The sequence below is a fragment of the Passer montanus genome, unplaced genomic scaffold (genome assembly GCF_014805655.1).
Source record: "Passer montanus isolate IOZ18808 unplaced genomic scaffold, ASM1480565v1 scaffold13, whole genome shotgun sequence".
NCBI lineage: Eukaryota > Metazoa > Chordata > Aves > Passeriformes > Passeridae > Passer > Passer montanus.
Window position 1 is genome coordinate 3,345,573 of NW_024359832.1, and position 16,649 is coordinate 3,362,221.

The following is a 16,649-nucleotide window of genomic DNA, read 5'->3' on the forward strand; positions in this document are numbered from 1 at the left end:
TAGTCATTGACATCTGCTGAGCAGCCAGGCCATGGAAATGGATTCTCAGTTTCTTAATCTGCAAGACAGATTATATCTGTCTTAATTATATCTGTATTTTTTCCCCTTTAAATTCTTCCTTGCCGACGGATATCGGATCAGGTCAGACTAGATCAGAATAGTAATCACCTTTTGCTTTTCCTATCAATTCTAGCAATTTTCAAAAGGTAAATAAAAATACTTGATACTTTTCTTAATAAGTTAAAAATATAATTGAATGGAGAAGGGCATTCTTCAATGTATTTGACACACTGGAAAATATAGGAATAGAAAATGTGGCCGCTTAACACCTAGCTATGGTAATTATATTCTCATAATCTGTAATTGCTTGCCTCAAGAGGGAACTGCAGAAGTGTCCAGTCAGTGCATTTATTAATAAATGGCAATACTGTTAAAAGAAACAAAACCCAGAAACCAGACCTCCCTCCCTGCAAAGGATCCAAAAATGAAAATATCCATACATTTGGCTCTGGAGCATATTTTATCAAAGCAGCTGTCTGTAGGCAGTGTTGGCTTAGCCAGGCTTTTTGTGGTTTTGCAAAGCTGAAGAGGCAGTCCATAAAAGGAGATAAAAGTAGTGCTGTGATGTGCTACACTGGTGAGAACACAAGCTCCATGGGTCACATGCTGGTGACCTCAGGATTTCCTATACGGGGGTAGGCATGGAAGAAAGAAATAATATGTGCATCAAGGAAAGAGAGAAAGAGAGAGCATGGGGGAGACAAAAATCTACATATTTCTGGCAAGATGGGCTGACTTATACATGTTTTCATTGAGGCTTCCCCCCTCCCCCCAATCTAATGTCCTTTGTATTGTTCAACAACCCCGCATACACACATACTTCTGTAGGGGTAAACAGTGCAAAGAGGAAATACACTGAATAAATATTTTCATCTGATAGTGAGAATATGGGCTTCTGAAGCTGTAAAGCTTCTGTATTTAGCAGAGGAGTAATTCCAAATGTACAGAGGATCAGCTCTTCGTACACTTATCTAACACTTGGGTATTTCTTGTCTTCCTGTATTCTAAGATTTTTTTAAGGAATTGTGTAATCCTGTATTTGTTCTGTATCTGACAACATAGGTCTAGTGTTATGACTTTTTCATATTACTGTTTAATATGCTAAAATAAAGAGGAATAGTTTATTCTTTTGAGATTGTATGGAAACAAGACTTGGCCATACCCATTGTGAGCAAGACTTCTAAAGCTCTGAATCAATATTTTGGAACATAGGTAAATATGAAATATGTATGGTATTTTGAAAAGTTTTGTTTAATAGTTTCTGTATAGTCACTTCCCTTTTGTTATTTTCAGAAAGAAGACACATTAAAAAAGAAAACCCACACCAAAACCCCAACCTTTAGTGTGACTTTGTAGCACATATTTTACCTATTTTAGGTTTTCCTTATTGGGTTTTAGTATTTTATACTTTTATTAGTGTTCTAACCATATTTGCTTCTATAGGCCTCCCTCTAGAGGCATATCTATCTTTAGTAAAGAGGCAGACCAGGTTTGATAGATCCCTTTGTTTCACTGACCTGTGATTCTCCTGAATCCTCTTTGAATACTTGTATCCCATTCAGAGAGCATGTATGAATGTTCTGGTAAAATACTGCTACTTCTACCATAAATTCTATCTTTTTTCTACTCTGTTAGCCATCTTCCACCTAAAAAAAGGAATCTCTAAAAATGTTCCTCTGCTTCCTGCACTTCAACATTGCGTGATTAGCCATTGCACTAATTTTGTAACTTTGTAGCTTTTCTTGTTGGAAAGAGTGGCTATGGTTGAATTTCTCGGGGCTGGCTCATGCCCACATCTCTACTTCCCAACTTCTTCAGGGCTTGTGCTCTGCCTTGATTCTGCATTTCAGGTCTGCTGTACAGCTAGGTGTAGAGCCCACAGAACCCATTTGCCTGCAGAATAAATGCAACACAGTTATGGTATGCAAGATGCCCAATTATTATAAAGGGAAATCATTTAGGTAGGGAGGAGAGAGAATTGCAGTGGTCTCTTTAGCATTTTTCTTGAGTCATTCTTTCCTGCTTCTGTGCACCACAGTTTATATAATGAGTAATGGTCAGCTAAAACAGAGCTACACATTTGGCATTAATAACTGTTGCTTCTGATGTGATCTGAAAATGTCTTGAGCAGTAGGTTTGTTTTCAGAGCTGCACATTTGGCATTAATAACTAACTGTTGCTTCTGATGTGATCTGAAAATGTCTTGAGCAGTAGGTTTGTTTTTAATTTCACATATGCAAGGGGGAGTTTAAACCTATAAAATATGCAAGAACAGAAGAATATTCCCTGACATTAGGTTTAATAAGTTGGATTGCCTTGTAAGGTGGGTCAGCTCTGTGTTAGCTTAATTTAGCATCTTGTGATAAAGCAAACTGAGCCACCCTAAATCAAGAAAGCATACAAAGGTGTGACTTAGGAAATAGAATGAAGTGCTGTATACCAGGGGATTTCCTTTATGTTTTTCCCCCAAATGTTAGATGGTTATCTAGTTGGATTCCTGTCCTTTGTCCTCCTGTCTCTGTCCTCTGAGTGAGACACACAAAGGTGTGACTTAGGAAATATAATTACTAGAATAAAGTGCTGTATTCCAGGGGATTTCCTTTATGTTTTCCCCCCAAATGTTAGATGGTTATCTAGTTGGATTCCTGTCCTTTGTCCTCCTGTCAGTGTCCTCTGAGTGAGCTCCCTGAATGCCAAAATTGGCATGAAAATCTCTGAGCCCAGAAAGAGGGTGATTCAAGATAAAATAATAGTGTGTTCCTCTAAGGATTTCTGTGATTCTGGACACAAAAACCCTCTCCAATGTGTATTGTCTGTCTGTCCTGCAACCTGGGTTAACCAGCAGGTGGGATCCAAGCAGTATGAGCACCCCTCTGGACACAGGAAGAAGGGTAGATAAGTTACAGGAGTGGTGTTTCTTCTTCTTTGCCTGTTGTTGTGCAAAAAAGACATCTGGAGAGGTGTCTTCAGCCCAGTTATGTGAGGTGTTGAATTCTGGGGTTCATGAAAAGGCTGATCTTGTTTGGACCCTCCTGTTCTGCCTCGGCTAACCCAGCATCCCTGAAACTGCTGGGTGAGCCACACAGTGACAAGGGAGGGAGAGGCAGTACTGCCTGCTCTGCCCAATGGTGTGGATTTCAGTAACAACTTTTGCCTTTTGCATGAACTTTAGGGAGTCAATGTTCAAGTAAGGGGATACCATAGAATAGCCTGAGTTTGGAAGTGACCAACATAAAATAAACAAAAAATTTAAAATTATTTTTTGCTAAAAAAATCCAAGGTTTCATACTTAGTACACAATTATTTTTCAGTGTTACTTGATAAATCTTTGTAGTACAACTCATGGTAATGTTTACGATTTACTTTTTCTTTATGGTTGGTTAAAGTGCCTAATTTCCCCATACATTCCCCTTAAAAAACCCACCTCTCTTGTGTGTTGGTTTTTCTGGTAACAAATAGCAGCTGAAGCTTTATCTGAACTTATTCCTTCTTCCTGATGCTGACCATGATGTACATGAATTCTTTAAGCATGTTTTCTCTGCATCTACGTAACCAACATAAAATAAACAAAAAACTTAAAATTATTTTTTGCTAAGAAAAATCCAAGGTTTCATACTTAGTACAAAATTATTTTTCAGCATTACTTGATAAATCTTTGTAGTACAACTCATGGTGATGTTTATGATTTACTTTTTCTTTATGGTTGGTTAAAGTGCCTAATTTCCCCATACATTCCCCTTAAAAAACCCACTTCTCTTGTGTGTTGGTTTTTCTGGTAACAAATTGCAGCTGTATCTGAACTTATTCCTTGTCTTTCTTCCTGATGCTGACCATGATGTACATGAATTCTTTAAGCATGTTTTCTCTGCATCTACGTAAGACTCAGAGTGCTAAATGCATTTTAAGTGCTGATGAAACTTCATGGGTAATTAACTGTAGTGTTTCTAGGGTGATGGAATCATAACTGCTGTATTTGAAGTTGTTTGCTTCTGTTTACAAGACTGTATTTTCAATTGCTTGTGATTGTACAAGACTTCTGCTATTCGGGCTAAAATTTCCATCCCCAAGAGAGGAGCTGAGTAAGGATTGGCATATCTCAAAGAATTCAGTAATTGCTAATTATTTCCACATTGTGTGAACAGTGTCAGTCTTTCATAAGATGTACTCTGGACTGGATGTTCTGGATGTGCTCGGCAAATCAATTTTTTTGATGTGTATTAATTCAGTACCAGCCATGAGCTGCTACTGCTTTTGTTTTGTTCTCGATTCCAGTAGAAACTTCCTCTCCTATTAGAGATTTGGTTGTCCCAAAAGTGAGAGATGGCACTATACAGTCCTCCTGTGGATTTCAGTGTAGACCAAAGCCCAGTACACCTATCTCTCATTATCAGCTGTTCTTCCAAGGGGCTGCCTCTCCAGTGTTGAACTACACTGTCATTCCATGCACTGTGCAGCACCTGCTGAGCACCTGTGCCTTCTTTAAAATGCTCATCATTATCAGTGGAGGTGACTAAATCGCAGATTTAGTCTGTGCTTTTGACTTTGCTTCTCTGGGATTCTGGTAGCCTTGTTCAAAGAAGTTCCTTCAATACAGACCCCACTTTGGTGCAGGGTATATCTTCTGCCTTCTGTCTCATCAGGGCCTTGTGTTGCCTGTGTAGCATCCAAATTTCTCTGGAAACTTAGCAGAACACAGCAGAAGCCTCCAAATGCTGGAGCACTTCAGCAACAGAACAAGGAAGCAGATGATATTATACCAGTTTTAATCATAAACTCAGCAAGGGGGAAGCACTTCTTTTTTTTCTCAAGTTATTTTTTGTAAAGAAGATTATATTAAGTCTACAATTACATCTGATTGGAAACTCTCTATATAAAGAATTGGTACTTTTCACTAAGCAAATTTACTGTATTTTCGCAAGTGCAGATCTTTATACTCTGTTTTCAGACAACTTCCCCAGTTGAAGTCATACAAAGTAAAATCACTATTATAAGTGGGAAAGAAATCAAGATGTCTCTGCTGAAAAAATGAGATAATTAGATAAATTGGTTATCTTTTTACAAATCTTTTATTTCTTTTCTCTCATAGAAAAAGTACAGAAAAGGATCTGTGGATATTTCAAGGATTAAATGTGTAGAAGTTGTAAAAAGTGATGGTATTATTCCATGTCAAAATAAATATCCTTTTCAGGTATGTTTTTAAAATAGAAACTATTTAAAAATAATTTTAAAATAAATTTTTATTTTAAAATAAAAAATGTTTTCAAAAAATATGGTTTTAAAATATAAAATACATAAAGTACTCTTTTCAACAACACCAAGTCATTTGAACATAACTGCCCTTAAAATTACTGTCAATTCCAAATAATGAGCCCATTCTCTGTTTCTTGGGCTGGTGGGAGGTGATTCAGGATCAGTGGTTAAAACACATCCCCTGTAAGCACTGCTGCTTTGCAGTCCCTTCTCTTGGGAGTTGGGCCACAGACACTTGGTTGTTTTCTCTTCCTCACCCTTTCAGTTTGAATTTTGACTGGAAACTGCCCTGCCCTCTTCTGCTGGAAGAAATGAGCTGACAGCCCAATTTCCCTGTCTTCATTCTTTTACATGGAATTAAATCTAATTGCCATGAAATTATATAGCAATAAGAAAATCAAAATAAAAGTGGTTGCTTTTTTTCTTTTGCCCTGTTTCATTGTGAATTGAATAGAAAGGAAAACGGAAAACAAAGTGCTTAGAGGGGAAAAAGAAAAATGTGGGGGTTGGATACTTACTATTCCCTCCTTTCTACAGTGGGAATGGTTGGGGTGAGGAGGAATTCCACTGCTGGAGAGGGGCAGCAGTGACTCTGATCCATTTTTGCCACAGCAGTACTCTTTTTCTGCCAGCTCAGGCAGTGGAGAAATAAAAAAAAGAGTCACTCCAGAGCATTACTGAATCAGATGGAGAATGTCTGATTACAAAGTAGCTTTCATTCATTAAATTGAACTGCTTTCAGAAAAAACACAGTGAAGAGTGAACAGGGCAAAGCGTGAAGCAAGCATTTTAAGGAATGCTGACGAGATAATACACCATTACAAAATTCTTCCTAATTCTCCTGAAAACATCATATCTGAGTAATACACCTTAATAGCCCTTTCCAGTTTCTGCATTTTGTGCCTGAATACACCAATTTTGCCAAGAGTAACAGTCATTTGTCTTCAACAGTCATGTGTTCTGTTTCTTTAGGAAGAAATTAATTAACATTGTGAGGTGAATGTATTTTGATTATTTCTTTTCTCCTCTCCAGGTTGTGTATGATGCTAACACACTTTATATTTTTGCACCGAGTGCACAAAGCCGGGATCAGTGGGTGAGGAACCTGAAAGAAGGTAATGGGAACTGCTTGTACTTAAACCCTAACATAACATAGGCAGACAGCTTGAGCTGTCTGCATGGATTGGAGTTGACTTGGTGCTGTGTTTTGGATTTGTAGCCAAAACAGTGTTAAAAACATACCAGTGTTGTGGTTGCTGCTGAGCAGTGCTTGCACAGCATGGAGGATTTGCCTCTTTCCTCCTCTGCCCCCACAGACTGGAGGTGGACAAGAGGCTGGGAGGTGACAACCAGGACACCAGAGCTGGACTGGCCAAAGGGATATTCCATATAGAGTTGAGCTCAGCAATAAAAACTGGGATAGAGGAAGACAGGGATTAGGGTTTTTTCCTTCCTATTGGCTGCTGTACAGGGGCTGGCTGGGCACTGGTCTGCTTGTGGGAGATGGTGGGTGATTTACTTTACATTACTTCTGGGTTCTTTTTTTCTCTCTTTTGGTTATTAAACTGTTTTTATCTGAAGCCAAAAGGTTTTTTATCTCTTGTTCTTTCTATTCCTTCCCCCGTCCCACAGTGTTGTGGGAGTGGGTGAGTGCCTGCATGGGTGCTTAGTTGCTGGCTAGCATCAACCCACAACAAATTACAAAAATTAAATGGCAGAGTCTGCTGCTTACATCTACCAATTTTAATTTTTTATTGGGCCAGCTCGTTACTTGCATACACAGGGTGTGGTAGCAGGTACTGAGAGCCTCAAATACTCAGATTGATCTGGTTTGATTTTGTGAAGTGCAGCTGCAGTCAGAATTTGACTCTGCTTTTGCACAATGAGTTAAAAAGTTTATCCAAGCTGGCTGATGGCATCACTGGAAAGTTTTGTTTGGATGTAGCTAGACAACATTGTGGGCCTTAAGCTGATGTAAATTGATAGGCGGTATCTCTGCTGAGATGTGGTCAGATTGCTGCTTTTGCAGTGAGTAAAAGTGGTTTTTTTATTTGCTTCTTAATGCTTTCCCTCACCATCAGGTGCTCACATTAATTACAGGTGGTCTGTAAAGTAATAAGAAATTATTTCTGGGCTGGGGTCAGAGGGCAAGGAGTGACCTCTGAAACTCAGCAAGCCCATAGTGTGGGGTAAGGAGCCTTCCAGGCCAAAATGATGAGTTGTGCCACAGAATAGAGGTAAATATCAGCTGTCTTTCCCACCAGAACACTGTTTGTAGATGAATTTGAGTCACTTGCAACAGCAACAAAGGAGGAGGCAGAGCTCCCAAAGCCTACAGAGCTGCCTGACTGATCCCAGTGGTGCAGGGTCTCCTGTCAGAGATGCACCAAACCCCTGCCAGGATGGTTGGGGTAGGGGGGGAGTATGGCATACCCTTCTGGAATAAAGTTATTACCTTAAATATATCCTCTGTGATTGTTTTATCACCTCCATGTGAACTTGCAAGAAGAGAAGCCATGCTAAAGCAAAGATTATGCCTCATGTCAAAGATATTGTGATATGTATTAAAAATTACCCTCTTGCAGACTTTTTTTTGTATTTTTCAATATATGCTTTTTTTCTTCTTGTAGAAATAAAGAACAACAGCAATATAATGGTAAAATATCATCCTAAATTCTGGACAGAGGGAATTTATCAATGCTGTAGGCAGACAGAAAAATTAGCACCTGGCTGTGAAAGATACAGTCTTTTTGAAAACAGTAAGTACATATGTTTTCTTATTAAGTTCTTCTGGCATATTAAAAAAAAACCTTATGCAAAAAGATTCAGCTACAAATCTTGACAGCTCTTCAGTTATTTATTAAAACCTCTGTATATCCATGTGAAAGAATAATAATTGCATTGCATTCAGTGTTCTTACACCTAGTTAAAAATGGTACAAGAACGTTTAATATGTTTACAGACACTGGACTGAATTTTCTCAGAGGTTTGTAAGTGTCCTTGTGCTGAACCTGGATGAGCTGTGACTTCTTCCAGCCTCCAGATTGCAGGTTCTGCTGATTCAGCAGTGGATTCTATAGCATGCACTGCTGTGGCACTGCAACACTGTCCAACAAAGGAGCTAGTAATTATCAGTCCTTGATTTAAGAAAAATTCTGTATTAGGGAAAGAAATTGAGCCATTTCTTATCTCCCAGTTAAATCTGTGGCACCCAATGATTTCTTATGTCTGCACAGGCAGTCAGGGGGACCTGGGGATTTAGTAGCATTAGAAGACTTGCAGAATAAACAGGGGCTCATGGCTGATCTGATTCAGCACAGTGAAAAGCATGACCTATAGCTCAGCCTTTTAAATGTGTGAAAAAATTAGTGGAGGAGAAAAATAGTTTTGGATCTCAGAGGTGTAATAAGAAAATACATACAACTGCTATGCATTATTTAGCAAAGCAGGGTTCAGGGGCTTTTGTTTTTTAAAAGGACAGATGTTAATACTAACAGACTTTTAGATAATCATGCTGACAAGAACACAGCTTCATTTTCTTATGCCTTTTTTATCTCTATCCTTTTTTTATTTCTCTTTTTTTTTTGCATCTGAGGGTTGGTTCAGAGCTCTCTGTGGCATGTTCTGGTGTGGCATAGATGTTGCCAAATCTATCGGTCAATGTAACCTCCTGGCTGATTTAGGATGTTTTTGCAAGAATATTTAGTTATTTTTCCTATAGTTGGAGTTGTCTTTGCTTTCTGAATTTCTAAGCCATATTGAAGGCTAGTTCAAGCCTAATCTAAAATGTAAACCTTCTATTTAGTTTTAAAATTTATAGCTAAATAAATAGGCACAAATCCTCTCCTGTGCTTTGTTTCTAGATGTAATGAGATTATCCTCCTCGATGCCAGAAAAAAGTGCGGTAGGTAGAATCTTTAAAATATTGAACAGATAATTACTGCTTTTTGAAAAAGCGCTTACATTTCTCAAAATACTTGCTGTATCCTGGAGCAAAAGTCTATTTCTGGATGCATCAATGGGCATCATGCTCTATCTCAGAGTGAAAAAAATCCCACTGAAATTTAGCTGCATCTATTAGATGTATCTGTATGGCTGGTGGAAAATGCGGGCAAAGAGCAAATGCCAGCCAGCTTTGCTCTTTACTGGCGGCTGCAGCAGAAACCAGCTCCATGGATGGCACCTGCGTGGTTTGCTGCCACAGAGCCCAGCTGCCCCCAGGCCACCACAGGACTAGCCCAACTTTTGCCTCCAGGATGCAGTGGTGTGATGGGAAGGGTGAGTGGGGCAGGAAGGTGGAGCAGTGTGGGATGATAATTTAATAATGTGGTGTTGTTTTCAGCGAAGGCCTCCTCCACCTGTTCCTCCAGTTGAAGAAAATGGGAATGAAGAGGAGGAGATAGTGGTAGCAATGTATGACTTTGAACCTACAGAACACCATGATTTAAGACTAGAGAAAGGTGAAGAATATACAGTGATTGAGAAGAACGACATCCATTGGTGGAGGGCAAGAGACAAATATGGGTAAGAATTAGTTCCTTATTTTTTGTTATAAACTTTATCAGTCTATTTTCATATTGTAGAAGTTCATATTGACTATGTGTCAACAAATAACTGCATTAGAGCCTACATTAGGCCCAGGCTCTGAAATCTCCTCCATATATTCTCATGCAGAAGCCAATTTTTAAAAGGGCAGTACTTGATAGAAAGATTGTGGGACCCAAGTGCAAAGACAGTTGCAGAACTGGAAGCCTTTCCAATTATGTTTACTTTCCAATTTTATAGTTTCCCAATTAAAGACCTAGCCCAGCCATCCTTTAAAACCTCACTGGTAAAGTATTCCCACTTCCCTGGGGAACATCTCATTAGGGAGCAATATGGTTAACATTTAGCTCAGCAGACTAACTTCCAGACTTGAATAATCATTTTACTTAATAGCTGGATCATTAGGGACAATCTTTGAATAAGTTGAGAGAGAATTGCAGTGAGATGCTGTAATGACTACATCTTCACATTCCCTGTATTAGAATTTTCCCTGCGGTTTCAAAGATGAAAGTTTTCATATTTCAATATTTATCAGGTTCCTGTTGCCATATGTTATGGTAATTGTGAGTTATCAGGCTGTGCCAGGCTCCACACATATTTCCTCTGACTGACTGGGACTTCTGACTGCAGAAGAGTGATGGAGCAGCAGAGGGTTACTCACTCTCCTTCATCCCTTCTGCTGGTTTGCTTGGACACTTCTGCTGGCCAAGCTGCTAAAAGTCAATGTCAACTGATGATGCTGAAAATTAGTTTCTGAATAATCAGTAGTAGAGTGGGTGGGTCAGTAATTAATAAATTACATTGAGAGACCTCTGGTAGTTAGCAGAATGAAACAACTATCTTCTAGGCATGCAATTTTGCATGTTTTCACTCATATGATTTATTTTATATTTTCTTAGAAAACAAGGATATATTCCAAGCAACTATGTAACAGGAAAGAAGTCCAACAACCTTGATCAATATGAGTAAGTGAATGCTTGAATTAAAATCTGGAATATCATGAAATGAAACCTATGCTTCAAGAATGACAATGTATTTTTAGCATTTTGAAAGCAACTGTTCACATACGGTAGCACCTAGAGGTTAAATTTAAACAACTGAAAGAGGCATATCTTTTTCAGATTCTCCTCATTGATTCTGTTGGGATTTATAATGTAGAGTCAAGTCAGTGAGACAGCCATCAGCATGTACTATTTAGGCTATCAAGGTTAAAGCAAAAATCCCCTCTTATTTCTCTGGTAGACAAAGGGAGACTTTGAAGGAAATGTACCCATTTTAAGTGTGTTAAATGTTGTTTTAATAGTAAAGTGACATGTCTCTCCAAAGTTTGTAGCAGTAAACAGTAGAGGAGAAAACAGTGTAAGTCACTCCAAATAAACATAAAATATTGGATACTTTGGAAGCTCTAGTTTTCAAGAAACTACGTAACTCAATGCATTTCAGATTTCAATATAACTTAACAGCTATAAATGTCTAGCTTATTTTTTAATGGTTTTTCCAGTTGATATTTAATTAGGGAGTACTTATTTAAGAACATCAGGGTAAAATTTAAGATGATAGTCTCCAAACCTGTTCTTGATCAAACATCATTATAGGATCAACTGTAATGCCTGAGAATTTAAGATACACTTCATGTGCTAAAATGGAGCTGTAAAAAATAGTAAATAAAACCAAATTTCAAAGCTATGTTAATAGTTCCAAAACTTTACTCTCAGTTACATGTGGTTCCTACTTGCCATGGTTTGACAAAATAATTTCATCTGGGATTTTGCCCTTAGCTTGACTAGAGGGAATTCTTTGTTGCTTTCTCATCTTAGAAACTCTTGCTAAGAGCTCTGCTCAGCTCTGGGCTGGGCTGTAGGGCTGGCAGAAAGGGAAGGAAGGAACTGGACTGCCTTATCTGGTCCAGCCACTTTGTGCTTTTACCACCTTGGGGCCAAACTTCTGAGTCTCTGCGCAGCCCAGGGAGCATTACTCCAGGTCATGTACCAACTGCAAGAAACCACTGTCTCCAGAACATGCAGAATCTGATTAAAGGCTGCCGTGCCACTTCCCTGCTTGGTTACTGAAATAACAGCATAGCTCAAAACAACTGCACCACACCATTTGCAAACTGCCTGGTTTTCCTTTTTTTATTATTCTCTGTGACTGGCTGACTTGCCGGTGCTTCTGTAGCTGCTTTAACCTGCCCATGCAGCACAGAGCTCAGAGATGTGCAGCCATGACACTTAATTCAGAATTTCAGCCTCCCCTTGGCTAGGTGGGTCCTCCCTGGGAGCCCAGAGGTATGGAGATACTGAATGACAGGGCAGTCTGACAGCCAGCTCCATGGGTGGCTTGACTGGTGTGCAGGCAGCTGCTTCGCCAGGGCTGCCAGTCTTCCCCTTGGGCTGCTCTTCACAGCAACTACTGCCATCAGCCTGGACATGTTTGACAAGTGTTTTTTTCCAAAAACTTACATCAGTTCCCTGAGTTTTATGGGATCTCCATGGATTTGTTTCAGAACTTTTTTATGGGACAACTGCACAATGTAGCAGAAACTGATTTTTGCATGTTATCAAAGGTTCAATTCTTGATCTTCATTTATCATAAAATTATTTTATCTCTAGGTTCATAATAGTTTGCTTAAAGCAGTTTAGGTAAATCATGCAACTTGGGGAAGTTTTATTTACTGTTGTTGTGTTGCAGGTGGTACAGCCGAAACCTGAACAGAAGCAAGGCAGAGCAGCTCCTCAGAAATGAGGTGAGCACAGCAGCCTTACAGTTTCAACTGCGAAATTAAATTTAAATAGCTTCTTTAGTTAAAGCACAGGCTTATTTTGGCAAGTGCATGTCCTGGAACTGAGTGAAAGAATCATGTAGCTTAAAACCACTTGCTCAAAACTGTCAATGTGCTTGTGTTTTAGGATAAAGAAGGTGGTTTTGTCGTGAGAGACTCCAGCCAGCCTGGCCTGTATACTGTTTCCCTTTACACAAAATTTGGAGGGTGAGTTTCTGTGGCTTCTCTGCACACCTTGTCTTGTCTGAATCCATTTGTATCTGTATCCAAATGCATTGGCTGGGGGAAAGCCAGGAGAAGGCTCAATAAAGGAACAAGGGCTGCTGTGATAGAAAAGGCGGGTGACTAAAACAAACTTCTCAACTCCATGGTTAGTTCCCATTTGTTTAATCCAGCGTAGACCTTAACCCCCACACACAGGAGGAGGTTTTGCTCTCCCACTCCATCTGGTCTCTTCTTTCCTGCCAGCCTGTATGTGTGAGCTGGACTGGGGAACTCACTGGGCTGAAAATTAACCTTTTCTGGGTTAATCTTCAACTTGGTTTGAGAACTGAGGTGAAGGCAAGTTGCCAGGGCTTAGGATATTTGATATTCAAGCCGTTCCCAAAGCATGTGGTACTTTGCAGCTGTGCTGGCACTTTCAGTTTACTTTTCCTTGGAAATGTGCTCTTCTTAAAAAATTCACTACAAATGACATGATAATATTACAAATTGTTATTGTTGTTATTTTTTTTTCCAGGGAAGGTTCATCAGGAATAAGACACTATCATATAAAAGAAACAGTGACGTCGCCAAAACAGTACTACCTCGCAGAAAAACATCTCTTTAACTCCATTCCAGAAATAATTGAATATCACAGCCATAATGCAGCAGGTAGATGGATTGGATTCTTTCTATCACTTAAGGTTGATTTGAAAAGTAGTTTGAGACATTTTATTGTTTTAATGAAATTTTGGGGGGTTTTGTGGATCCTTCCTTTTCAGGAAAGACATGAAACACTGCAGTTTCACATTATTTCAATATAGACAATAATTTGAAAGGTTTTGTGCATGTATATATATATACATATGATGTATAAAATGTTACTTCCCCAGAATAACAGGAGAATAGTTGTATCAAGTCAGGAAAACTAGCCCCCTTATCTCCCACATAGTGCTTCTGTCAGTTGCCTGTAACCCACAGTAGATGGATAGGGATGGTACTTCCCCAGAACACTCTCCAGGTCCTATCTTTTTACTTGCTGGTCACTGCCACTTGAAATAATCTAACTTTCCCATATAGCAAACAGTTGAGGAGAACAATAATTTGTTGTTTAGAAAATCCCTACTCCAGATTCATAGCTGATGGCTGATGCTGGTCTCCCCCTGTATGATGGAATGGGGAGAGGATGGGGATTGGGTTTAAGGCACAGATACTAATACTTCTTTTTTACAAGTCTGGTCTGTGCACAAATCTCACTCAAGAACTGTAATTTCCAGATCTTTACATCAAACTCAGATGGCCCAGCACTTCCTGATGGCATTCTGGAAAACACACCCCAAAACCATACTCCTGCTTTTCATTTATTATATCTGATTTTTCTACATATTCTTAATTGGAGTCTGCAGTGAACAAGAGGCTGAGTTGCTGCCTGGTGCTGTTTCAGAAGTAAACTGTGTCTCTTGAATTGTCATTGAATCTCAGGTCTCGTTACCAGGCTGCGTTACCCGGTGACCCCAAAGAGGACGACAGCACCGACAACGGCAGGATTCAGCTATGGTGATTGCCTGTTATGTTCATCTACACTTATTATAATGATTTTGTGTATGCTGAGGTGCTACAATACTTTCTAGAAGTTTTGAAAATATCTGATTCTGTGCTGTGATTGGCTATATGAACTTACGCTGGTCCAAGCTGTACTTTCAGGACCCTTGCAGAGGCACCACGTGCCACTGATACTCCAGCAAAATTTGGTATTTTCCTCCATGCTTTCTGCCATGGCTATCTTGAGCTCTTATTAGAGGGCTGTGCTTTTGGTTCCTTCATTAGCCTCCAGACTTCTGACTCAAACTTGACCCTTTGATCTTTGTTGAGGGGTTACTGTTTTAAAATATAAATTTATAATAGCCATTTTTCAAGTGTGGTGATGTGAGCAACTTCTATGTGTTGGCACAACTTTGTGGTGGCATTCTGTTGAAATCAAATCTGATAGTATCAGTACGTAATTACTGGCATAGGAAAGTTTGAATTTTGACCTCTGTGTTAGTACTTGCTTAAAGATCATGTCCATCTAAAAGTTTGTTTTGTGATGTACTGAAGTGTTCAGTTTTCAAGTTAATTCTCAGACATTTTCTACCTAAATTCCTTAATTTGCTATTAGCCCAGTTTCTCTTTCCTCTTCCTTATCCTCTACCAGCTCAGTAGGTTCCTTAACTGTTTGTTAACTTGTTTTGTTTTGTAGAGAAATGGGAGATTAACCCCTCAGAACTGACATTCATGAGGGAGCTGGGGAGCGGTCTGTTCGGCGTGGTGCGCCTCGGGAAGTGGAGGGCACAGTACAAAGTGGCCATCAAGGCAATTCGGGAAGGTGCCATGTATGAAGAGGACTTCATTGAAGAAGCTAAAGTAATGATGTGAGTTGTGTGGTTAGCACTTTGATTTCCAGTCCTAGGCCTCTGATGCTGTATACCGATGATAAATAAACACTGGGGGAGGTGTTATTTCTGCAGTTTCGTGTGCTGGAGAACTAGCACTGGGTGGAGGAAGTAATAACGACATGATCTCAATCTTTTCAGGAGGCTAACACATCCTAAACTAGTTCAGCTGTATGGTGTGTGCACACAACAGAGGCCCATTTACATCGTGACAGAGTTCATGGAGCATGGCTGCCTTCTCAATTACCTGAGACAAAAACGGGGAGTTTTGAGTAAAGACACTCTGCTTACTATGTGCCAGGATGTATGTGAGGGAATGGAGTACCTGGAGAGGAACAGCTTTATCCACAGAGACCTGGTAACATCCCATTAGGCAATACACTCCTCTTTGAAATTTTAATTTTTGAATGTACCTATTCCTTGTTGAAATTATCTGTTTGTATACAACTGCTTCTTTTCTTGCAGAAAATTAAATGGATGAAGTTGGCTCTTTATGGTTTAGTCAAGTCTCTAAAACTGCTCTGTACAGAAAATCATGAGAGATTTTCCTCTCTCAAGAAAAAGGAATAAAATCGCTCTGAAATGTTTATAAATAGTAGCAATTTGTGCTGATATAACAGCCTATCTCCTTTCTCTATTGGTGCCATTTTCACCACACATTAATCCCTTGAGATAATTTTTTTCCTGGTGATCTTTTACACAACAGTGTAGTTGTGAAAATGGTACTGTCAAGAGGAGATGCACATGTACTTTTTATAATGAGAATGCACCACTGAATGTGGTAAATGGCTTAATTTGCTAAGCAATGAATAAAAAGACATGATAATGATAAGACTGCTGTAATTTGTCTGCAAGAGACTCCAAGTTTTCATCCAGCTCTAACCATTCCCATTGCAGGCTGCCAGAAACTGCTTGGTGAGTGACTCAGGAGTGGTCAAAGTCTCGGATTTTGGAATGACGAGGTATGTGTGAGTGTGCAAAGGCATTTATGGAGATTTGGAAAAATTCACCTAAGCCTTGTACTTAGCCCAAAGGCAACACAGACCAAGTAAAATTGCATACAGAAATTATCTTTTTTGACTTCTTTATTAAACAGTCTTTGATGGGATTTATTTTGTCTTTCTCTTTTCTAGTGCCTTTAATGTTTGCTTGTTCTCTGTTGATTTCCTTACTCATTTGAAAAAAGACAGTTTGTGCTTCAGAGAGCAGAGCTGCTGCAGAGATAATAGTTAAACTGAATTTTGTTAAATAGATGTTAGAAAGAGGCTGTTCAGTGATTTTGGGATTCTCTTGGGATAGATGGTTCAGAGCTGTGCTAGCTGAAGGGCTGGGAGATGCTGAGATCTGGAGGGGGGCTAATTTCCTGCCCTTTTTAGAGCCTG

General features: G+C 39.3%; 1 protein-coding gene across 7 annotated transcripts in view; it reads left to right on the forward strand.

Annotated features, from left to right (window-relative positions):
• Positions 1-16,649, forward strand: part of TEC (tec protein tyrosine kinase) — a 43,477-nt gene that overhangs the window by 23,977 nt on the left and 2,851 nt on the right. For all 7 annotated transcript variants that reach the window (XM_039699091.1, XM_039699090.1, XM_039699096.1 and 4 more), the window contains 13 exons: positions 5,147-5,248; positions 6,344-6,425; positions 7,941-8,069; positions 9,174-9,214; positions 9,653-9,834; positions 10,755-10,820; positions 12,544-12,598; positions 12,762-12,841; positions 13,374-13,507; positions 14,318-14,392; positions 15,075-15,246; positions 15,409-15,625; positions 16,165-16,229. In XM_039699091.1, coding sequence (XP_039555025.1) covers positions 5,147-5,248; positions 6,344-6,425; positions 7,941-8,069; positions 9,174-9,214; positions 9,653-9,834; positions 10,755-10,820; positions 12,544-12,598; positions 12,762-12,841; positions 13,374-13,507; positions 14,318-14,392; positions 15,075-15,246; positions 15,409-15,625; positions 16,165-16,229 — 1,400 coding nt within the window. The remainder of the gene's footprint in view (positions 1-5,146; positions 5,249-6,343; positions 6,426-7,940; positions 8,070-9,173; positions 9,215-9,652; positions 9,835-10,754; positions 10,821-12,543; positions 12,599-12,761; positions 12,842-13,373; positions 13,508-14,317; positions 14,393-15,074; positions 15,247-15,408; positions 15,626-16,164; positions 16,230-16,649) is intronic.